Raw genomic sequence first — 24,277 nt, forward strand, 5'->3', positions numbered from 1 at the left:
ACTTGATATTTTATTGATAGTGTTATGATGTGTCATAACTAATGCGTTACTGATGTTGTTGGTCCACAGGGCAGCACGGGTCGAGGTGGCGCCCCACATCATCAGTGGCGAAGGATCCTCTGGTCCTGTCGGGAAACTTTCAGAGTCCAAATTGGCCGTCTGTTGGTGCACACACTCGGTCCTACACTTCCTCTGTCTGACAGGAAGGAGGCGCTTGAGTTTGTGTTTGATTCCAGACATTTGGATATCCTCAAAGAGAGCCTCAGTCCAGGTCTAGAGGTAAGCCTGAAATCTATTTTTTCCTTTATATTTTTGACCCATGTAATAGAGCAGTCCTTTCTTGTGTAACTTTGTTTTAAAGAGAATGTGTAAATAGTGCAGTGTGTTAGAGTTATCATTTTCAGTCTGACAGACAAGCTGCCCTTACTCTGTCTCTAAAAGCACTAATTTACACTAACATGAGCTTGATTTGTTCAGGTGCTCTGGCTTACTTCATTTAGGTTAATAATAGTAGCTGAGATAGGCTCCAGGCTGCCACAACCCTGAATTTGATTAGGCTGGTATAGAAAATGGATGGATGGATAGGCTTGATTATCCCCCATTACAGTAGAGTCTATTTTCACTGTTTGTCCTTTCAGGCTGTAATAAGTCGCTTAGTGATATAAGGCTTGTTTTGTGTCCATCTTTGCTTTTACTTGCTTCAGACAGAAATTAAAACTTTCGCCTGTGCTTTCTTTCACTCTGACTTGGTCTTTCTCTCTCAGCATGGGCCAAAGTTGTCTCTATACCTGTATGAGATGCTTCACGATCACAAGGATGATCTCACTAAAGAGGAGCAGAGCGCCGTGGGTGTGTTCATGACTTCGCTTAAGCTTTGTGGTCATCGCTGCATCCCACCCAATGCCCCACAAAAACAAGATCTGCTCAAGGCCATAAAGGAGGTTTGTCCTGCAAAGACAAACTTGTTGTTAAAGGGAAAAGCTGTAGCTTCTTTGATTTTAATCAGATTTAATGTATTTGTTCATTTTTTTTGGAGGTAAACATCCAGATCTGTGCATCTTGAAACTTTTGGTCCTTCTTAAATGCTAAGCACAACCTGACCTGTTTTCTTATTCACACAGGAGAAATTCAAGTATGAAGCAGAAGAGAAAACAAGTAAAGTAGCATGGGAAAAGAAAATGGCAAACACTCAAAGAAAGTAAGTAAAGGTGCTTTTTTGTCAGCTTGTAAGATTAATGTTCAAAAGGAGGAAATATATGAAAGAATCACGTTTTTGTTTCCTTTTTCAATTCCCTCTGTTCTGTGCTATTCCTGCACAGTCTTATCCAGAGGCTGGATGGAAAGTCAAAGGATATTTCAAAGATTGCGGCTGATATAACTCAGAATGTATCTCTGCGGCAAGGCATGGAGAGAAAGAAAGTCATCCAGCACATCAGAGGCCTCTACAAGACCGACCTGAGCGCCAGCCGCCACTGGCAGGAGTTAGTGCAACAACTTACGCATGACCGGTGGGTGTGGATGTTTGTCTTCATCTGTGCTCTTAATCTCTGATTTTATTTTATTTTTTTCAAATTTTTTGTAACAAGATTGAACAAAAGAAATGATTATCTTGGACCTGCAGTGAACCAGAATTTGTTCTTATGGCCTGTTTCAGTGCTGTTTGGTATGATCAGACATCCTACCCAACATCCTGGCAGCTGGATCCCACCGAAGGTCCAAATCGGGAGCGAAGGCGGCTCCAGAGATGCTACCTCACCATACCCAACAAATACCTGCTCAAAGACAGACGCAAAGCTGATGGTGGATAAACTTTATTTGACAAACATCAGTTTGTTGCTTGTTTGTTTTTCCCCCCCTAATCTAATCTCCATGTTCCATTCAGATTCAGTGAAGCCACCTCTCTCCTTCCTGTTTGAGGATAAGACTCACTCCTCTTTCTCCTCTACTGTCAAAGACAAAGCCACCAGCGAGTCCATCAGGTACACCTCTTTGCCTCTCTGTCTGTCAGTATGCATCATCGTTTCTGCTGTCTCAGAAAGTTAGGAAATGTAAAAGAAGTGACTTGTGCTGCTTTGAAACCTGGCAGCTGGATCCCAATATCTCTTTTGTAAAAAAAAATGTTTTTGTGTCTTCAGGTTCACCAGACGGTGCATCAGCGTCGCCCCCTCCAGAGAAACAGCAGGGGAGCTGCTTCTGGGTAAGACACTGACCACTGCACACAGCTGCTCCCTGCATAATACAGTCGGCCGGTCACGAGGCATGAAAAATAATCTGCTCTCTCTGAGGCACAGCACTGTTACTCTGACCTAAAAGTGTTTGCTGTTTATTCTCACAGGAAAGCATTTCATTGTATTTCTTTTAGCACACTAAATCTTCTCACCCTGTGCTGTCTCCCAGGAAAGTCTGGGATGTACTTCGTGGAGGACAACGCTGCTGACGCTCATGAAAGTCAGGTAAGACCAGAGGACTGTATACTGTCTGCTACTTCATGTTTTATTTGCCTTTGTAGCATCTCAACATCAATTGTGTTTGATTAGAGCCTTCACGGGGAGACAGAGGCACCCTCTTTCTCCTGGACGTATGAGGAGATCAAGGAGGTCCACAAGCGATGGTGGCAGCTAAGAGACAACGCTGTGGAGATATTCCTCACCAATGGCAGGACCCTGCTGTTAGCCTTTGACAACACAAAGGTGAGACAGAAACTCAGTAATGTAATAAAAATAATGCAAGTTGTCAGTGGAAGATTCGATATTTGCATAAAAGAACATAATCAGTTGGCTGATGCTTAACATTGTATGTTCATCACTTCCATGAGGTGATTTATTTATTTGCATATCTCAAGAGTCTGCTTATTATTTGAATATTAACTTGTAGCCTTGCAAGGCGGGCTGTGATGAAGAAGACAAAGTGAAAAATGCGTGTTAAATAATCTTTGTAAATGTTCACATTCAGTTACTAGCACAAGATCCTGTGCCATGTACTCTGCAGGGTGACATGTTGTTTAGGACTGATGATGGTGACAAGCTGAAAAAAAGTAACAGGATTAAATGACTGTTTTTTCCACCTCAGTAAAATAACAGAAATAATTCAGCTTCTCAGTACATGGAAACCAAAGATTAATCAGGTTGTTTTAAGCTAGATGGAAAAAAGTTAGCATGCTAACATGCTAAAGTAAGATAGTAAACATTAGTCCAGTAACATCAACGTGTTGTCATAGGAGCTGCTAACATGGCTCCAGACAGTTAGTCTTGTGAACTTGCAATTTAGGAACTTTTAAGCATGAAAAGATGCTTGACAGTAGAAAAATTACAGGATACACGGGCTGAGAGCAAACCACAGACACTGGGCATTACAGTCATCCTAACTACTGGTCCCACTTACTAATATCTGCTCATTACACTTCCACACTTAGATTTTTGGATCAGTGATCTGTTTACTCCTTAACTAACCCAGTTTCCTGGTAAATTGTTTTCAGCTGCTCCAACAAGGTGAAGCAGCTTATTTAAGCAGGTGAACTTGTTGGGACAAGAGAAACCACTTTTCCATTGTTGTGGTTGTGTAGCAAAGAAAAAACGGGTCTGCATGTCTGTGAAGTAAAACACTTAATCTGAGGCCACGTATCAAAAGGTGGATGCACCAAAGCTGGGCTGACCTGAGGAGACACAGCACATAACTTAATCATGTGTGGAACATAGCTATGACAATCTGTGATTTGTGGATGGACAATGTGCTGTGCTGTTGTTAAATACTCAGGTACTCTTAACATGAGTATCTGAGTATTTATAAATCCTGTAACTTTCAGTGATATCAACATATCACCAAAAATCATAATTTTTTTAATGCTACTAAGCTATTGTAATGTAAACTTAACAATCATTGTTCAAAAAGGTGCTTAAACTTCCAACTTACATGTCAATAGATGATAACTTTATTGTTATGTAACTTCTGATTATAGCAAACCCCAAAGAAACTTTACAAATCCTTTCAGTTTGTTGTCAAGTCCTTTTCTAACAAACTTGACATAACCTTTGAGGTTAGAAGAACATTTTAAACCCAAACTCAGCTGGATGCTCACACTGTGTTCGAGATCGTAAACCCCACAGCAAAAACAACAGGCTCAGTCAGTTGCGAATGCAGTCTGTGATCAGTAGATAGGGTCAACGCAAAGCAGCATGGATGACTAGTGGGCAGCTAAAAGAAACAAACCAGTTTTCAATCTGGAAAAATGGACTAATGCATCACATTTCACTCACCCAGACACAGTTTAGTTTTTACGGATAAGTATTCCACTGTCAATGTCGACCCTTTTACACATAGATGTGAGAAAAAGACCAGAAATGTGAAAGCAAGTGATTTAACAGTGAGTGCTAATGTTAAAAAAAAGTTCCTAATTTCCAGCCTGGAAAAGTTAATCTCAGCATGCAAATGAACAGGATTTGTTTGTTGGATTTGTTTGAATCTGTGAGGCGATGCCAGTTTTTCATATGTTCTTTACACAGCGGATAAATGTTTGATAATAGCAGTTAGTAACCATGAATTTGTCATCTTGGTTAGTATTCATCTGCTTATTTTGCATGATCTTACGGTCTGTGCACTCTGGCCTCAGTTCCGAGATGACGTCTACCACAACATCCTGACCTCTGACCTTCCCAACCTGCTGGAGCATGGGAACATCACGGCACTCACGCAGCTGTGGGGCTCAGGTCAGATCACGAACTTTGAGTACCTCACACACCTCAACAAGCACGCTGGCCGCTCATTCAACGACCTCATGCAATACCCGGTGTTCCCCTTCATTCTGCGCGATTACACCAGTGAGACACTCGACCTGCAAGAGCCAAACATCTACAGGTCAGTGCAGGACGGCAGCTCCGTACTGTGATGGGGAATAAGTATATTTAATTAGAAAGTCATATTGTCAGGAGCTTTTGGGATTTGTCTACAGCATTTTATCACAAATGTTTCTTCTAACCTAATCTGATTTAAAGGAATATGTTCTGTTCTGTTTAAACCATCACAGGTCAGAGCAGAAATGTTAAATTCACATATAGTTTTAGCTTTTTTGATAATATGAGAGTCATTTCTAAGAGGACAATTGCAGTTGTGTGTCTTGTTAAACGATGTGGCTTATTTGTGCTTTGCTTTCATGTCATGATGCAGGAACTTAATCAAGCCCATTGCAGTTCAGTCAAAAGAGAAAGAGGACCGCTATGTCGATAACTACAGGGTAAGGCTTTGTGCACATCTTTGGTGCTTTTGCTTTACCTGATTCCCTGGAGGACTCTGTAAGAGAACATATCAAAATGTTTATGTTGTATGTACAGTACCTGGAAGAGGAGTACAAAAAGGGCATTCGAGAGGACGACCCCATGCCTCCTGTCCAGCCTTACCACTATGGCTCTCACTACTCCAACAGCGGTACTGTGCTCCACTTCCTGGTTCGAATGCCCCCGTTCACCAAGATGTTCCTTGCCTACCAGGGTGAGTCACACGTAAAGCTTTAATTAAAATTGAATATGAAAGAGGTAAAGAAGTTGGCACAAAGCTGGACTGTCCTTGCAGCACTTTAGCACAGCCATGATCCGTTTCTTATTTTCCACTGTGAAACGTTTCATCGTCATGATTTCTCTGATCAACCTTTCTGTTTTCCCCTTTTTTTCTTTTTTCATATTGGTTTGTTTTTCATTCATCTGTGTTCCCCATCTGATCTTCCAAGGCACCTTTTTATGTGGTTGCAAATGTATTCAGCAAGCATGGTGTTTAAGGTCATGAAAGGAGATGTTTTTTCAAGCACTGGGTCGAATCTCTAATTAGATTTTCTTTTGGCCTCAATCAGACCAGAGCTTTGATATCCCGGACCGGACGTTTCACTCTATGAACACCACATGGCGTCTGTCCTCCTATGAGTCCATGACTGATGTGAAAGAGCTCATCCCAGAGTTCTTCTACCTTCCTGAATTTTTGGTTAACAGAGAGGGTAATTTGTTTTCCTCTGTCTTTTATACCTTTACACCTGCTATTAATACCTATCTGTATTAACTTAATAAGTAAACTTATTTTTGTCCTTATACAGGTTTTGATTTTGGGGTCCGTCAAAATGGCGAGAGGGTAAATCATGTAAATTTACCCCCTTGGGCTCGCAACGACCCACGTTTGTTCATCCTCATCCACCGACAAGCACTGGAGTCTGACCACGTCTCCCAGACTCTGTGTCAGTGGATCGACCTGGTGTTTGGGCTCAAACAGAAAGGCAAAGCTGCCGTCCAAGCCATCAATGTCTTCCACCCGGCTGTAAGCAGCTACCGACTGCCACACTTGTTTGATACTTTTAGCAAAACCTTTTCTCTGTTGTTTTTTTACACCAGCTTCATGTATTTCACAGACCTATTTTGGCATGGACGTGTCAGCTGTAGAAGACCCAGTCCAGCGCCGGGCCCTGGAGACAATGATCAAAACATACGGCCAGACACCCCGGCAGCTCTTTAACGCCTCTCATATCAGCAGGGTGGGTCCCAGACTCATTATGGAAGGGGAGCTGCCAGCAGCCATGGGGCTCCTGGTTCAACTGGCCTTCAGAGAAACCAGAGAACAGGCCAAGGAAATATCCTGCCCGGTAATCTCTTTTCCACTCATAGTACATCTGGAAAGATGCTATGGAAGATGTGACATAATGCAACCTTTAAGAAACTATCTGCTTCTCATCTAGCAGTTTTCTCTTCTTCCCCATCAGAGCCCGCTGCCATGGATCAAAGGTCTGAAGTGGGGTGAGTACGTGGGCTCTCCATCTGCTCCGGACCCAGTGGTGTGTTTCAGCCAGCCCCACGGGGAGAGGTTTGGATCCCTGCTGGCTCTACCAACTCGAGCAATCTGTGGTTTATCCCGCAAATTCTGCCTCATGATGATTTACAGCAAGGAGCAGGGTAGGAAGACCGATGCTCATTCACAAGTCGGTACAAGATTTATTACACAATGCCCTGCTGACTGTTAAGATTTATCTTCTCTGCTCCGTAGGTGTGCGGAGCATGCACAGCACAGACATCCAGTGGTCAGCCATCTTAAGCTGGGGCTATGCAGACAACATATTAAGACTGAAGAGCAAGCAGAGCGAGCCACCTATTAACTTTATTCAGTGTTCACAACTTCACCAGGTAAACCTGTTACTGAAGCAATTGTTGCATTTCTTCTATGTAAAAAATAATACATAAATAAACTCTCAGCGTAAATAAGCTTCACGGCTCTTCATACAATGCTTCCAACTGTCCGACTTCCCTCTGTTCCAGGTGACCAGCTGCGCCTGGGTGCCCGATGGCTGCCAGCTATTTACAGGTAGCAAATGTGGAGTCATCACCGCCTACAGCAACCGTTTTACCAGCACCACGGTAAGTTACCATGGCGACGTCCCCCTCTTACCTTCCGCCTCCACATAAACACCCAATCCACCCACCCACCCGTTCCACCACCCCGGCCCCCTCCATCCTCTTCTTTTTAGACAGCCTCACCGTCCTCAAACGCTCAGCTTCATTAGTCACATCACAGCTGCCCTTGAAACACATTTCTACTGAGCCTGTAAGTGGGATTAGGGGTCTGCGAGTTCACTCATCAGAAAGGCCTTCAGACTCACATCGGTCCTCGCCACCAGGCAGAAATTTCCTGTTTCTGTTTGTCTGAAGGGATTTGTACAAGCAGATAATTTGCAGAGCTTTGTTGAACTTTGATTAGCAAAGTGTGTGTATATATATATATATTTATTTAAGAAAAAAAGAAGAAAAGCAAGAAACAACATAATCCAGAGCCGAGCTACAGACACATTTATATCTATGTGATGTCTGTATTTTGCTTTTAACATGTCTGGATTTGGGATCTTTTCAAAGCCGTCAGAGATGGAGGTGGAATCTCAGGTTCACCTGTACGGGCACACAGGGGAGGTCACCGGCCTGTTTGTCTGCAAACCTTACAGCATCCTCATCAGTGTGAGCAGTGATGGCACCTGCATCCTCTGGGACCTCAACAGGTCAGTGTGGTACAGAATAAGAAATATGTAAAGGTTCTGGTTTGGTGAGTTTCTCAAGTGCTGAGTTTTTTCGTTTTTTTCAGGCTGTGTTATGTACAAAGCCTCACTGGCCACAAGAGCCCGGTGACCGCCGTCTCTGCCAGTGAGACCACTGGTGACATCGCAACGGTTTGTGACTCAGGTGAGGGGCGTCTTGTTCTGTTACCTCAATGATTATTGTGTCACATCTGCAGGGTAGAGATATGTTTCCTGATCCACATTGTGAGTTATGAGTTCTATTTGTTTATGTCCAGAGGGCGGAGGCAGCGACCTTCGCCTGTGGACAGTGAACGGCGACCTGATTGGTCACGTCCACTGCAGAGAGACCATCTGCTCTGTGGCTTTCTCCAACCAACCAGAAGGCGTGTCAGTCAACGTCATCGCCGGTGGTCTGGAAAACGGCGTCGTCAGGTAAGGAAAAACTCTTTAACATTCATATGCGCCTACTTTTTTATTTATTTTTTTTATTTATTTTCTTTTTCCCCTCTGACATGTTTTCAGGTTGTGGAGCACTTGGGATTTGAAACCAGTCAGAGAGATCACCTTTCCAAAGTCAAGTAAACCCATCATCAGGTATTTAAACAGCACTACATCCTCCATGTACTTTTAATGCATTCACAAGTTCAAGCTGTTAATTTGTCGCATGGATATACAAGATGGCAGTAAAATGCAGTTGGACATGCTTCTGAGTAGGGCTGCACGATATCAGGAAAACATGCAATATGTGATAACACTGTTAAAAGTTGTGATGAAGATACGATCTGTGATTAATGAAACAAATAAAGCTGCTGCTTTGATGTTTTCTCATACAGAGCTTCACTGGCAGAACTCTCAATCACAGATGTGTGCAGAACTTTATAGCTTGTGCTATAATAACACTAGTAGCATGTTTTAGCTAAAGCTAAATTTTAGTAACGTAGTTTAAAATAGCCGACGTGCTGTTCTGTTTGGCCACAAGTTCCACATTTTCCTCGCTCTTCTCGTTAGCTTCCACCATCAAAACGCTGACTGCATGTGCTCTCGTGCCACAGCCGTTAGCATCTACATGGAGCATCCAGGACAACAACAGTCCATTTGATTCGCCTTTGACACGCACAGAGTTGAATCCTCAGCAGCATTGGAGCAGCATCACAGCATCGCTTCCTTAAATTATGCAAATAGGGGCTACTGTTTATCATAGTTTAAGCAGTTTTTGCAATATGTATATCGCAAAGGCTAATATCATGATAAAAGTAAATTTTCAATATGTTGTGCAGCCCTACTTCTGAGGCTGTGCAATCATAAATTTAACATCCAATAAAAACGACACCACATGTGTCAACACATAGAGCCACTTGTCACCTAATATACATTATCTCATTATAATTGTTTAAAACATTGATGATAATGTTGTCTCCTGTCCGCCTCAGCTTGACATACTCGTGTGATGGCCACCACCTCTACACAGCCAACAGCGAGGGCACAGTGATGGCGTGGTGTCGACGAGACCAGCAGCGCATGAAGCTCCCCATGTTCTACTCCTTCCTGAGCAGCTATGCTGCAGGCTGATTTTGTGTGTGATGTTTACTGCTGTCCACTTCTCAGCAAGTGGACCCCCGTCTCCCCCTCTTCCTCCCTCCCCTCCTGTCTGCACTGACAGGGAGGAGGACAAGTCAGCATGGCCTCAACCTCTGAACCCACCCTGACTTTTAATAATGCCATCCCCAGCTGAGCAAACTCTACTACTCCCAAGATCTAGATATAATTATGAAGATAGTATTATATGTATATAAATATATATATATATTTATAAACATACTGAAGGAGGAATGGATGAATATTTGGCTGAGACTGCAACAGACACTTTATAAAAAATGTATTTCTGTGTGTTTTATGTTTTAATCTTCAGTTCTTTCCTCTCTGTTGTTGTTTTGTTTTTGTTTTTTTGTTGTGCAAACGTAACGTATCTGCCTGAAGATGATTTAACCATTTCCTGTAAGCTGCTATCATCTGGTCAAAGCCAGACTTAAAAGAGTGAACAACCCCCCCCCCCCCCCCCCCCTCCCTCCGCCCTCGTCTCTCACCTCGAGTCTCCCACAGGGCGATGGTTGACAGATTTCTCCCAGAGTTCAGCAAGCGCGTCGTGCTGACGCTGCAGTAGCTGAAAGGGAAAGAGCCCCACCTTGCTTCTGTCACAGGGAGACGTCCCGCTCTGTGGGAGTGAGACGCCCCTCTGCTGGGCTGTCTGCTCCGCTCTAGTCTGAACATTAGTGTCACGGCCCCTGCTTCACTTTGTATCTCCGCTCCGAGGAGAGATTGCAGGGGTTAGAGGGGGGAGAGACAGGATGGTATGAATTATACCTTGTGCTGCCTGTTATTCTATCCTGTTTCTGCATGCTAGGAGGATGCTGACCTTGACTGTGAGAATGTGGATGTGACATTTACTGCCATGCTCCTTGTTTAAACCTGCCTTGGCTGCACCTGTCTCTTTGCATTTAGAAACATTGATACTATAATTCATTTATTTGAAACATTGCAGAGGCTCATCTTTCTCTCCTCCTGTCTCTTTTACTGGTGGAACCTGTCTGCCACTCAGATGCACTAGAACTATTTCCACTACTTTAACAGAAACCCAGAGAAGGTATAAAAGCAAACAGTGTTAGAGCCTTTCATTTGGAGAAAAAAGCAGTCATTTTTATGAGACATGTTTAGACTTGTGCAGCATAAATTAACGGAAGAGCATCACATCCAGCAAACCTGACTTAAAGAGTGGTCAAGTTTTCTTGCACTGATGAGTTTTTTTCTTAAACGTATACACTACATTCATCAGTGTGGTAAGCAGACTACCAGCCGTTTCATTTCTTAACCCACCTCAGGGTCTGTACAGCTTCCATTTACATTCCCACCTCTCTGCACTTACAGCTTGGCTGTGATGAGTCAAACGGTACTCAGAAGCACTTTTTATCTGCTGCTGTTTGATTCAAAAAGAGCCAAAACTTGGGTCTTAATATGAACTCAGCTTTGATTTAATGCCACTAATAAATCTAAAAAGCAATATCAGAAATGAATCAATTAAAAAAAAAGCTCCACATGGGAGGAACCAAGACTTTTTCTTTCTTTCTTTCTTTCTTTTTTTCTTTCTTTCACAGCTAGGGAGCAAGTTGTTGAAGAGACATCATATCTTACAGCTCACACTTTGATTTGTCTATAAGAAAGGGAACTTTTCTTAATATATCATCATTCCTTTTTGTCATTGGTTCGATATTTTGTTTTTCTTTCATTTCCTCCACAGCTTGTCTGGAGTTTGTGCAAAATGTGCTGTTACTGTATTTGTTTACTCAGTGTCTTCATTACTTATGCACATACAAACACTTCCTCCATGAAACTTCTTAAAAACAAATGTGCAACCTGCAACCTTTCTCTTGTCCTGGACACCCTAGATGTGAGTTTGTGTAAATTTTCTGTTCTTTTCTTAATTTTTTCTTACCTTTTTTTTAAATGGGAGAAAATGACAAAAGGCAGAGAGTAAATGTGATAATGGGCTTTCTTACATAAGGAAGTAATATGTTTCTGTTAAATTGTGCATATAGCTTAAGTTATTCAGATCATTTAGTATGCTCAAATAGTGTTATGTTGTTCTGAACCCCTCCAAGCCGGTTTTTGCATGTTGGCATCATGGACTGAGGATGTTGTATGTTTCTTTTTGGTTGTAAATAAATGTGCGTGTGTGTATGTATGGACAAACCAAGTGATAAGTATATTATAAATATATAAATATATATAAATATTTGAAGAAATATTACTATATCTTGTTGGGTTCTTTTCTTTGTGGAGAAAGATACGTTCAGGGACATCTAAAATAAAAAGGAATCCACAGTTGCTGCACAGATCAGAAATATGACTGTATATATATTTTTTTAATTAATATTCAGGGTTTTGTTTTTTATTTAAGTTTATATTGTGCCTCCAAATAGTGCTTTCGTGGAGGATGAGGCCCATCAGTTACTATTGAGGAGGGAGGGGGACCCAGTGATGTCAAGCTGATGCAAAAATGAAATGGGGAAGCCTGAAGATCTCTGGTGCTTTCTCTAAAAGTAAATTAGAAAAACAGTAACCTATCATTTGAATAACGGGCACCGTCGGTGCGTTTATGGCCAGTTTGTAAAGTGGAAACGCGTCGAGGCTCGTTGCTGCTGCAGCTCCTGGTCCGCTGATCGAGTTCCCCCTGCCCCACAGCCCGTATCTCGTCGTCACACAGAGGTTTCCCCCCCTGCTGCATGCGTAACATCTCTCCAGGTCCAGCCGCGGTGCTCACCAAGACCTCGCCGCTTGGATCACATCTCCCTACACTGAATACGCACGACTCACCGCGCGAGCCGCTGAGGCCAATTTGAAACGCCAGGATTCACCACCTCCGGGTTCAATCCAGACCAGAAGCGAGGCTGGGATTTCCTCCTGTCATTTGATATTTGACAGATCCTCTCTTTTTTGTGAGTGTGTGTGTTGGGTGGAGTCAACCCGGAATTCTCCAAATTGGAAAACCACTGGCACATTTCAGGTAGGTCGGCGGCTGTAGGCTGTAAATGTGCACATAGCCGAGCAATGCAGCGAGAAGTGTAGTGGTTTTATCTTTTAAATCCGTGGTTTTCTTCCATGTGTGCATGGCTGTTTTCTGCTCTAATCAGGGCCGCAGCTCGTTCAGTCTACAATTTAATCTAGAGAAAAGAGTCAACCGTGTTTGACAGATCTGCACCAACAATTAGCATCGTTACATTTGGATAAAACGACACAGACGCGAGCACAGCCCCGAAAGCAACCGAGTATCCCTCAGGATAGACGGATCGAAGGGAAACCTAAACGGGAAAAGGCCTGATAGCTTCTTGCAAGGGTGTGATTAAAAGCTATAAATTGGTTTTAGAGCCACGTAAGGCTGCGTTGGGAGAGAGAGAAAGGGGGTGAAAACGAATTCGCCGTCTGCATCCTCAGTTTACAAATCATCTGCTCCATAATTTCCCTTTAAAACCGTTTTTATTCGTCGAAAAATAAATGATAGGGAAAATGGGTGGACGGAGTCCACATTTTGTATTTTTTTCATATCACACTACCACATTGTTACAAAACACATCTGTGTGTCAGGTGCCACTGTGTCTGCCAAACTGGGGCAATTCAAATGTGAGGGGGGTCAAGGGGCCTAAAATGAGAGCAAGATTTAGTCATTACATAAACTGGTTTACAAGGCTGGCAGCAGAACACATTCTGTAGCTGCACTGAGGCATTTTTAGAAGAAACTTGAGCAGATGATGGTCAGGAGTGGACACATTTCCTCCAAGCTGCAGGTGGAGGCAAGTTGCAGCTCCGATTGCTTTTAAGGGGTCCCAAGATCAGGTAGTGAACGCATGAGGCGACATAAGCCCCCAGATTTCTCCTAAGTGCACTTGAGAAAAAAAGCACAAGTCACCCCCATCTAACTGCTGCTCAGAATAATGTGACCAAAGAAAACAAAAAAAGAAAAAAGCTCTTTAGGTCTGTCTCCAGGTAAAATGGGGACTGACTCCCTTTTCTTTTGCCTCTGTTTGCTGTCACAGGAGCAACATGAAGGACGGCATCGCCAACAACAGCACGGCCAGCATCTCCCAAGCCAGAAAAGCTGTGGAGCAACTGAAGATGGAGGCCTGCATGGACAGGATAAAGGTACAGGGTTTCCCCCCTTTTATTTAATCTTAAACACATTTGTCATGTATTTTCTATTTCATTAGAAAACCCCACAAACCAAAGTCAGCACTCAAAAATTGTTGATGCTTCTGAAAGTATCTGCTGATATTGCTGCAACTCATTGGATTTAAATGTGGAAAGTTTGTCATTTTAAACATCAAAGCATTTTTATTAGACCTTTGGGTTGAGTCCTGCATTCACTGTTGACTAGTGTTTGTCACAATAAAGGCACTGAAGTAAATCTGTAGTATTTTTAAACCTGTGTCCTGTTTTCTCATCCTTTTAGATTTAAATTATTAATTGAAATCAGTCCAATATTGAGGGAGAATGCCACAACCAGCAGAAATGGCTGCAGGGTAATCTTATGGGGGAATTTCCAGCAAAAAACTAAAAGTGCTTTTTTTGGCTGCTCTCGGGCTCTTATTGTTATGTAGCTGAAGGTAAATGCAGGTATTAGCTGCTTGGCATGGACATTTTGCTAACTGTACGTGGGTTCCTGTTCAGGTTGCTAACTCTTTCACATACTGTGTGCTGGTTTGTTAAAAGTTGCGAACAGTTCTCCGTTTAGCATGGAGTTTGTACTGCGGTGGCAGAAATTGATGTTGGAAAGATTTCACATTCCTACAATAAGACAAGAACCAAACATAATTGTGGGAATTTGGAGATTTTGTAAGTCTGATAGTAGAAGGTCCAACTCTTGAGAGCAGAAGTTTCCTTCCTGAGTTTGCAGCAGAACACCACTTCCACAAGATACGGGGTCTTTCAAGATGCCGCTGTTGTCTTTCTGCCTCTGTCCTACATGTATTTTCCTCTATTTGATTTCTCTGGTTGGAATAAATTTAGCCAACCAATGACTGAGCCTGGTCCTCATAATGTAATCTGCGTTTGCACATCCGTTGCTGCTGATTCAAATCAAATAACAAGAGAACTTCCTTTCATGCCACATAGAGCCTTTTTTGTTGTCCAAATCTAGTCCTTGTAGCTCTTGAGGACCGGCCCTCGAGCTTTAGATTTTTCCCTACTTTTGCAGACCTGATTCTACTGAAATGGATCGCCTCAAAAGCTTGTCTTCCCGTTCTCCACGAGCCTTTCTATGAGCCAATAATTTGAGTTAGAAGACATGTAAAACCTGGATAACAGTGGCCCTGGAGGACTGGATTTGTACAACCCTGATCTACTTGACACTAAAATCAGTGTTTCATAGAATCTTTTGGAAGGTGTTGCACAAATTCTGTAAACAGCTGGGTTGTCCAAACATAGAGACTGTAAGTGTTAAACTCAGGTTAAAAAGTCACATCTACAGCAAAGAAAACAAAAACATCTACAAAACATGACGTTCGTTTCTTCTAAATAGTACAAATACTTATAACACCTGCAGCTGGCAGCAACTCATCCTCACTGTGCTTGTGGAGCAGCAGATCTGGGAGGCCTCATAAAGATTCTGTTTTCTAATTTAAAAAAAAAAACACCCTCTAAAATATTTACGTTATAATTACTGTGATCTTTATATGGTTGAGGTCGGTCCCTGCTTCAATATATAATCATACTGAGACTAAGTGTAAGTGTACTAAGTGTAGGGGCAACATTTTTAATGAAGGACTTCTTGTGTAACGTAAACATCTGTGTAATCGAGTCGGTAGGCTCCTCATGTGTTCAGGGAATCGTTGCCCCACAGAACGACGTTGTACGCTCAGCGTTCTTGCAGCCATACATCATCGTCCTTACTCAGCACAACAAAGGCCACATACAAGAAATCCTGCTCCCTTCAAAATACAAGGTGATTAATACTTCTTCCAAACCTTTATTCAAATGTGGAAATAAAGTTAAAACAACCTCCAGCTGCCATATTGGAAGTCTTCGCTTTAGCATTTGAAGAAGTCATTTGAAAATCTTTTGGTTCTTTTGATGGTTTTTCCAACAAAATGAGCATAATGTGTCTGGTCTTAGTGTTTCTATATAGACCGATATCTACATGAAAGTGCATTTCATTTGCAAAAATACAAGAGTTTTGTACCAGAACCTTCCTGGTTTCTATTTGCAGTCTGAGTTGTATTGACCTTTGTGTTGGGCTCTTGCAAAAGCAGGTAAACAATCTGTCTGAAAGCTAACAGGAGGACGACAATAACCAAATAACATCCTAGAAACCATCAGCTATTGTTAGATACCAAATGCATTTTTAAAATGAAGATATTATTATAAAGATAAATTAATAAGATGATGTCTGCTATGTGGAAACCTTTAGATGTAGACCAGAAGTTGGCTATTGACTCCAAAAGGTAAGCCATTCAATAGCAGCTTTGTTTTTTTTTTACATTGATCTGTGTACTGTTCATGCTAGATGTAATCAACAGGAAAGTTAAGACAAAATGACAATCAACAGAAATCCAGTCTGCTGATACACATGAGTTGGTTTAAAGTTTTTGCAAGACCAGGGGCACATTGACAAGGATGTGGATGCTTCAGAATCAAAAGATAGTTTGTTTAAAAGAATTCTGACATGATTGTTGGCAGATAGATACTGGATGGACATTTACCCCTGTCTCTGTCTAGATAGCCTATCTGCTTGTTTTGTTGTTTTTTATTTTAAGTTCCTTTAAATGGATTTGACATGGTGTCAAAAAGACAGCTTATTTGAAAAAATAATACAGTTTATTTGAAAAACTATGGCAACGCATTGAACAGAGTTTGTGGTTGCGTAGTACTTTAAAGGCATTGAGGCATATTAGCTCTAATAACAACATACAGATCCATACAAATGAATTAGTTGGGCCTTTTGACCCAGTAGAAGTGTGTGCTGGTGTATGTTTCTGCAGAGAAACAGCTTTCTGCTGGTGTTTCCGTTTGTTTTTCTTCTTTTTTTTTAGCGGAAACCTTTAGACAGAATGGATGTGATAGCAACCACTGACAGTGTGCTGGTGCAAAGATAAAACACAGCGATCAGGTCAAGTCTTACATGCACATGTTCATGCTTTGTCTTAGACTTTCAATGGTGCAGCCCCATCCCGTGAAGTTTTGTGGAGGTGTTTATTTGAATCACTGCCTAAATATAATCTATAAATTATGTTTTATTTCTCTGTTCTCTGACCTTTTATCTTGGTGGCTTCAGCTCAGTTATGCTGTGTCTTTTTTGGATGAGTGAAATTTCCTCTGATGAGCTGATTTCTGCACCCTCACTGAGATGAAGTTTTGCTTTTCATCGTTGTTACACCAAACATAAAAGCTGTGTGGAACCAGTTTGGTTTTTCATGCTACCTTGATGGTGTTTGTGGTAAATACAACAAGAGGCACCGGGTTCACATGCACATTTTCTCTTTGAATCACTGCTTCCTCTGCTCCTTATCAGCTATATTAATGTTCAGAGAAAAACTAAATGCATGCATTAATGCTTTTAGGAGGAAAAAATACACTAAGACAGCCAGCTACATAAAGCCATGGACAATTCTTAATATGATCATCCTTAAAAACAAAAAGGAAACTACGAGCGGTAACCCATCAGATGGTTATTGTTCTATGATAAACAGGCTGTTGTTTATGTGCAGAAACCATTTGGCTCATCAGATGTTTTGAATCCAAGTCATCCTTTATTAAAAACCCAGAAAGACAGAAGGGCCACTGAAGGATAACGTGGATGGAAATGAAGGTAGAGAAAAGCACAGAGGAAACAGACATTTGGTCAGGTCTGGTGATCCCTTAAATTTAATTAAAGGATCTGACAAGTGAGAGTATGTATCATTGAGGAGAGCAGTCTCTGCGCTGCTGATTGAGGGATCACCACTTTCTCATTAATTGCTCAATCAGCAGAAGGAATATGATCCGTGCTAATTAGAAGGTCTCTCCTTCCATCATGTGGCTGCAGTGTAATTACAATCAGTCTTTTTGTCCTGCGGGGCTCCTGAAACCTTGGCTGGAGTTAATCATTTCTTGTTTTACTTTGATTATAAAAATAATTAAGATGTTTACTTGTGCTGCAGAAGAAAGTTTAGCTACAGTGATTGGTGCATGAGTCATATAATGTGTGGCTAAAATGGCTAATGTCTTTTATCTTGTCAGTAAATACTTTTCAGTTCAACTAATATAATACTACTCTATGTCGGACCTTAATCATATTGTAGCAGAGTAGCAGCGTAAAACACATCAGATGGAAAAATCTGGCGACAGTACAGATAGAGAAGAAAGCCAACAGAGCCATGCACAATGTTGCAGCTTAATGTGCAACACTGCTGGATGCTGTCTTACAAAAACATCCTAGGGTCCAAATCAGTTGGAAGTTGTATTTAACCTTAAATTTAATTTATAACGTAAAAAAATGCTATTGTTTTCTGAAAAATATGTGTTTATATTGAGTTTGATGTAAAGGAGAACCTCCTGTGGTGCATTTCCTGTCTTTTTAACCAAACTCAAGGTTAAAACTTTGTTAAAACTGAAGTGACAAATTATTGTATTTCTGAAAAGGAAAATATTTTCCCATTCTTATTTGTTGCAAGATTTCTAGTGCTTGTTGTATCAGGGCCTGCTCTGCTGTAGTTGGGTGACAGGCAGGGAGTCCTTACAAACCTCCAAACTTTTTCCCAACAGAGCCGCGCTGTTGTAGTACATGCAGAATGTAGTCTGGCATTGTCTTGCTAAAAATAAAGAGAGAAACACTCACTGAAAGAGACCTCATTTGGATTGCAGCAGGGTTCCCCCATAATCTGAATGCATAAGTCAGCAGGCCTTCACAGATGTACATGCTACCCATGATATGAGAATTAATGCACCCATGCCATGTGGTCTTTCTAAAGTTTCACCAGCTGAATGCAGTGTTTCGAGTTACATATGGAAATGATTGTTTAAATTTGTCAAACTACTCAAAGGTTTTCCATCTGGCTTCAGTTCATCTAAAATTTGGGCCCAGAGAAGGCAGTGTTTCTGGGTCTTATGTGTTTTTTTGTTGTTGTTTTTTTTTTGCTTCTTGAACTAAAAGTGATCAATTTTACAGATGGCACCCTGTGGCCATCAGGGATATAACACGACTTCATACTTCATACTGACTTCATGTACAGCTTACATAACTGTGCCCATTGTTCACAGAATTTATGATTTTAATTAGCACCAACTAACTCTGGTCACTGAAAACCGTTTTCAGAAGTGCTACTGAGCCAAAGCGGTGATTTCCATTACTGAAACGTGTATAAGTTGAAATGACCTCCACAGCAGTCAGTACTAGTTTTCCGCCTTGTATACAGGTTTCTATTGGTTTTGAAAATGTTTTAATGAAAATCGTTGATGTGATTCAATGTTCAAATTTCTTATGTTTAGAAAAAATATCTTTAAATTGTGAAACTATTTTCCCCACATTGTTATCAAGTTAAAGAAGGATGTTCTTTATATAACCAATCATGATCAATTATGAGATGTTACACCAGTTTTTATTTTCTGGCAGTGTTGCTGGCATCAAATCTAAACAGCCCAAACTTAACATGTAAAAAAAAAAAAAAAAAGTTAGCTTAGATGCTACTATGCTAAGCTAAAGCAGTAAACACAGTAAACATTAAGTCTGTCTAATATGAACATGATAGCATTTATTAAGCTCATGTTAAACAGAGTATCCTGGTAAAGTTAGATAATATATAAGTTTGTTCTTGTTAATAAATCCCATAAAACCACTACACAATTTGCCTAGCTAAAGTCTGACACAGCTAATTCCTTCAGTATGCCGCAGTGTAATATTCCAGGAAATAATCACCACCAAATTCACCAGTTTGAGTAGCATTGAGAAAAACATTGCACCTCCATTTTAGTAAATCACTATTTGTGTAAAAGTAAACTAGTATATCTAACCCTAACCCTAACCCTATCTACATGAATGGCTGTATTTGGCATATTAGAAATATGTGCTGATCCCAGCTGCTAACATGGATTTGCAGTCTTTTACACTCATTTTCATTTTGCACTGCAACATTGTAGAAAAAGTGTTAATAATCTGTGTTCAAGACCAGAGCTAATAGGCAGCATGATGGTGTGTGTGTGTGTTGTATTCTCCCATGATAGAAGCAGTGGGTGAGGTGAAGTGGCAGGCAGGAGATCAGATGGCTTGGTCCTCCATGCAGATCCCTGAGCCCTTACCGTCCCTCTGTTGCAGCTGCTCCTCTGCTTTCCACTTGGCGCCTCCCCTCCTGTAACCTCCCACTCAGTTCCCCAGTGGAAGCCTGCATTCACATACAGTCTGGCTGTACTGTAAAATTTGTAGTGATTGTTTGGCTTTGAAAGAAACAATATGGAACTTTTCGTCCCTAAGAAAGAAGCGCATAATTATTCTCATCCTTTTTTTTTTCTCTTGAGCTGGTCAAGCTCCCAGAAAACAAACATAAAAGAAAAAAAAAACTAAGCAGATGCAAAACAATAACATTCTGTACATAAATCAGCTACTAAACAACCAACCAAATGTGCAAAGAAAGACACAAAACATCTACAGCTGTTCTTAAAACAGCCATTAAGAGATGGAAAATGACTCAAAATAATGTAAAATAATACACAAAATCCTAATGATTGGAGACTTGAAACAATCAAAAACAAATGCTGTCTGAGTGCTTCGTTTTGTTGGGATTTTTTTTTTCTTTGTCTCTGTGTTTTCGTTCCTGGTGGAATGATTGAAGGGGCATTTTTGCATATCTGAGTTCAGGGGCCTCGTGTTTAAAGAAAAGAAAGAAAAGTTCTTCAGGTTTACCCCCAAATAAGTTTTGAACTCATAAAAAAGCAAAATCTTGGTGCTTTATACAGTGAGCAGATGTTATTTCCATAAAATCTGTTTTAGGATTTATTGTTCTGTACTTGATTGTTTCACTCATATTTTATTCTTTTTTTTTTCTTTGTTGCCAATTATAGAAAATACACAACAATGGCACCAGGCTGAATTTATTTTATTTTATATTGCTTATTAAATCTAATAAAAGCTAGAATGTTAATCATTTTCTCTCAACATTTCAGGTATCTAAAGCAGCTGCAGATCTGATGGCATACTGTGACGCCCACATACGCGAGGACCCCCTCATCGTGCCCGTCCCCGCCTCTGAGAACCCTTTCCGGGAGAAGAAATTCTTCTGCACCATCCTCTGATGACCTGTGGGTAGAGCTGTACAGGCATGGCGTTGCCTGGCTTCTCTGTCTTCACCACACCTGAAGCTACTGGCCATAGGCATTGAGTTGAGTTTTGCCTGGTGGACACTCTGTTGTTGGTCAGCTCTGTCCTGGTGGCTGAAGGTTTTGGGGGAGTCAGCTACCAAACTGGCAACCCAGTGAGCATATCATGTCTTGTTAAATAGGTTTGTTATTGCTTTGTTATTAGAGAACAGCCTTGCTCAGTGCTTAATGAGATGAGAGATGTTTTGTTTTTGTTTGTTTTTTTTCTTTTATTGTGCTAGATCTTAACTTGCCTCAGGAAACAAAAATTTGCCCGGTGTCTATAACTTTTTTTTTTCTCTTTTTCAGTTCTTTTTCCCTTTGTCTGGATAAAAATCATTCATTTTTTTTGTAGTATAGGGAACACAATTTTAGTTAATTTTATTTTTTTCCTCCCAGTGCAGAGGTTTGACTAATTGTAGCAACACTTACTGGGAGCACCACTAAAATTTGACACTACCGTCAGAGTCGCCACTAATTACCCTCCATGTTTTAGGGCTGCATTTCAATCATAAACAGATTAAAGAACAGAATCAAAAACTTGATCTTGTGTAGTATAAAGAAGGAGGAGGAAGAGGCTGCACATCATGTCTGCAGCAACAAAAATAAATAGAATCTATTTATTTAATGGTGCGTTGCTGATGTTCTCATCTGATGTTCTCATCTGATGTTCTTATGATTCTAACAAAAAACAGCCCTCAAGCAAAAATATTTTATTAATCTATTGTTTCCTTCTCAGACTCCTGACTACATTTGCCATCCTGCTTCATTTACTTCAAATCAGACACTTAAATCCGATCCTGCAGCTTCCTACAGGAATATTCTTACAACTTGTAGAACATCTTCTCCTCTAATTTCCCCGACTTTCTCATTTGTTTTCTGGGCATGTTTCCTGAGCCTGATTCTTTTTGCCTGTCCTAGAGTGAATGGCAAGGCCTTTGACATAAATGCCAAACCAGAGGCCTGCATGTTTCTCTGCTCCTTTTTGGACAGCCTCCTCTGTTTCCGAGGGACTGTCAGTCTTTTAGAGTGTACAGTATGTTACAGTGCCAACTTCTGTGAGAGCAGTGTGATCCTCACACTGTGGTCCCGCAGCCTCTTTTTCCTTTTTTGTTTGTATTTTGGGAAGAAAAAGCACACTGTCGAAATATTTCCTTTACATGGTAGTTGAATAGCATTTGCTAATTTTTACAACAAATTGTTATGATCGTTATTAATCTTGTTATTATCAGTAGTAATATTGAATATTTGTTGCACAGCACTGACAGCTACATGACGTGTAGTGCTACTAAGCTTGTATGATACCTAGAAATAACATTTATAAATCATGCAATTATTGATACTATCTAAGTATTTTTTAAAAACAACGGTAAGGGTTGTTTACATAATATGATCCTTTGCTGGTTCAGGCTTTTTGCATCACTGTTTATGTAAAATTGAGAGAAATTTCCCTCCTGATACTTGAATTGCCATCCCATTAGGAATCCGAACCTCTTGATACTGGACTGTTACAAACCATTGTGCAGTCAAATTATTTCCAGGATAACTATTATCTTCCTTTCGTATTAGAAAACCTGAGACCGACCTCAGGGCTCTCCCATGGATCTCATCTAAAAATGGTGCCAAATCTGTAACAAGAAATATACAACTAGAGATGAATATTGCATGGATTCATTTCTACCTATGACAGAGAGAACTATTGATATAAAAGTTTGCCTCTTCATTGACTTTCTGGGTGCTACTTTGCACATAATAATCTCACTGGAGTCCAGATATGTCAATAACGTGCAGCTGTATTCTTGAATGGTATTATTGTTTTGGAAAAAAAAAGCATTTAAATAGCAGGCTTTGTAAACCCTTTGATGGATCAAATGAATAAAAGGAAAAAGGTGACCCATATCTTGTCTTCAGTCTCTCTATATCTTCTTTTCACTGAGGTTTAAAGCTACAGTCTGATCAAAATGAGAGCATAAAACGCCCCTGGAAATCTTTGAAGAGCTGACAGAAGAACATCATATTAAGATTCTGGTGTGTGGTGGAGACCTCCTGTGGCCGAGCTGAGCCACAGGCCATCTGGATGCAATCTTTGTTTGTTATAGCATTTTCTTTATTTAAGGATTATTATGATTCAGTTTGGCCACAGCCGGTTTCTCCTACACAGGGCCTGCAGAGAATAAGCAATGATTTGCAGGTAGTGCTGTTTGCATGAAGGATGGCTCCAGTAATAATTCAAGATATGGGCTGCTGACGTCAGCATTCGCACTGTTCACTGTTGCTCCTCCATGAATCCATCCATGCATCCATTTACAGCCTCACCAGGGAATGGACTGAAATGGCCACTTTCCACCAGATTTTGCTGATGATTGTACACGTTTCCCACTATATTTTATTTCTAGTTGTGGTCTATAACATATAAGAACCAAAATGGTTATCAAGCTTGAAGATTATCAGTTGCTGTCTTGGGTCACAGATGGCGACTGTACAAAAAGGCATGGTGAGTTTCAGTGAAGGAAATCCAGGCATCTCCTAATGGTTTCTCTCAACCAATCCCAAAGGATCAAAATGTAATTAAAAAGGAGTACAGTTATAGAGGAGGATTTCTCCGAAGCCTTAGGATCAGCTGTGCTGTGGATTGTCATCTATATTTATTTCAAATGAATGGCCCCAGTGAGAGATTTTCTCAGTCGGCATCTAAAAAGTGACTGATGGGGACTTATATGAATATACTGTAAATAAAAGTTCATCAGTCCACACCTACACATTCCCAATGAGGCTGAGTTATTAATGTTTGTCTCTAAAGAATACAAGAAAAAATATTTCCTGAATTTATCTCTCTCTTTTAGAATAAAAGAAAAATATTTCTTCTTTATGATATTCAGTCTAAAAATGCAAATGTATCCCAGAATGCAGTCCAGGCTGCAGCACTGCTTTTTTCAGATATGCAGTGCTGAGTATTTTTTTTTAATTTAAATCATGGACAGAAAATATGATTTATATACCAAATACTAAAGGGAAAAGGTAGACAGAAATAAACACAATAATTGTAATAGTGAAAATACAGCAGTGTGTGAACATGTTTCAAAATATGAATAAAAACCCACTTTAGAAACATAATAAACTCTGATTGGCAAGGATTGGATTTCCCTTCAGAACAGAATATGTTTCAAGAAACCATGAACATGCATTCTAGGTAGAAAATTAAAAGACTTATCAATATATCTGTGAATATGAGTCCAAAATATTATATAATGCACAGCTAAATGTAATTATCCCTGGGGTAGTACGTTATCTAATACCAAGAATATATGTTGGAACAATTTTCCCAATTGAACCGTGATCCCTCAAACTGTATACAAAATACATGAGAATAGTAATAAT

At 40.6% G+C, this 24,277-nt stretch overlaps 2 protein-coding genes across 5 annotated transcripts in view; both read left to right on the forward strand.

Annotated features, from left to right (window-relative positions):
- lyst (lysosomal trafficking regulator) overlaps window positions 1-11,908 on the forward strand; it is a 56,248-nt gene extending 44,340 nt beyond the window's left edge. For all 3 annotated transcript variants that reach the window (XM_042010364.1, XM_042010366.1, XM_042010365.1), the window contains exons 31-53: window positions 70-279; window positions 765-941; window positions 1,122-1,198; window positions 1,320-1,508; window positions 1,655-1,800; window positions 1,883-1,979; window positions 2,136-2,197; window positions 2,398-2,453; window positions 2,538-2,690; window positions 4,607-4,851; window positions 5,161-5,227; window positions 5,325-5,481; window positions 5,837-5,977; window positions 6,074-6,291; window positions 6,383-6,613; window positions 6,731-6,920; window positions 7,012-7,148; window positions 7,281-7,379; window positions 7,872-8,011; window positions 8,095-8,192; window positions 8,305-8,461; window positions 8,552-8,623; window positions 9,460-11,908. In XM_042010364.1, coding sequence (XP_041866298.1) covers window positions 70-279; window positions 765-941; window positions 1,122-1,198; window positions 1,320-1,508; window positions 1,655-1,800; window positions 1,883-1,979; window positions 2,136-2,197; window positions 2,398-2,453; window positions 2,538-2,690; window positions 4,607-4,851; window positions 5,161-5,227; window positions 5,325-5,481; window positions 5,837-5,977; window positions 6,074-6,291; window positions 6,383-6,613; window positions 6,731-6,920; window positions 7,012-7,148; window positions 7,281-7,379; window positions 7,872-8,011; window positions 8,095-8,192; window positions 8,305-8,461; window positions 8,552-8,623; window positions 9,460-9,598 — 3,258 coding nt within the window. In that variant the 3' untranslated portion in view covers window positions 9,599-11,908. The remainder of the gene's footprint in view (window positions 1-69; window positions 280-764; window positions 942-1,121; window positions 1,199-1,319; window positions 1,509-1,654; window positions 1,801-1,882; window positions 1,980-2,135; window positions 2,198-2,397; window positions 2,454-2,537; window positions 2,691-4,606; window positions 4,852-5,160; window positions 5,228-5,324; window positions 5,482-5,836; window positions 5,978-6,073; window positions 6,292-6,382; window positions 6,614-6,730; window positions 6,921-7,011; window positions 7,149-7,280; window positions 7,380-7,871; window positions 8,012-8,094; window positions 8,193-8,304; window positions 8,462-8,551; window positions 8,624-9,459) is intronic.
- A 285-nt stretch (window positions 11,909-12,193) lies between these two features.
- On the forward strand, window positions 12,194-22,792 carry LOC121655741 (guanine nucleotide-binding protein G(I)/G(S)/G(O) subunit gamma-4). 2 transcript variants are annotated; one of them, XM_042010556.1, is made up of 3 exons: window positions 12,194-12,587; window positions 13,615-13,720; window positions 20,708-22,792. In XM_042010556.1, the coding sequence occupies exons 2-3, from the start codon at window positions 13,622-13,624 to the stop codon at window positions 20,834-20,836; spliced, it is 228 nt and encodes a 75-aa protein (XP_041866490.1). In that variant the 5' UTR covers window positions 12,194-12,587; window positions 13,615-13,621; the 3' UTR covers window positions 20,837-22,792. The 2 variants fall into 2 exon arrangements, with proteins under 2 accessions (XP_041866490.1, XP_041866491.1); XM_042010557.1 differs by lacking the exon at window positions 12,194-12,587 and adding an exon at window positions 12,616-13,365.
- The last annotated feature ends 1,485 nt before the right edge of the window (window positions 22,793-24,277 follow it).

Source organism: Melanotaenia boesemani, chromosome 16 (genome assembly GCF_017639745.1).
Source record: "Melanotaenia boesemani isolate fMelBoe1 chromosome 16, fMelBoe1.pri, whole genome shotgun sequence".
In the NCBI taxonomy this organism is placed as follows: domain Eukaryota; kingdom Metazoa; phylum Chordata; class Actinopteri; order Atheriniformes; family Melanotaeniidae; genus Melanotaenia; species Melanotaenia boesemani.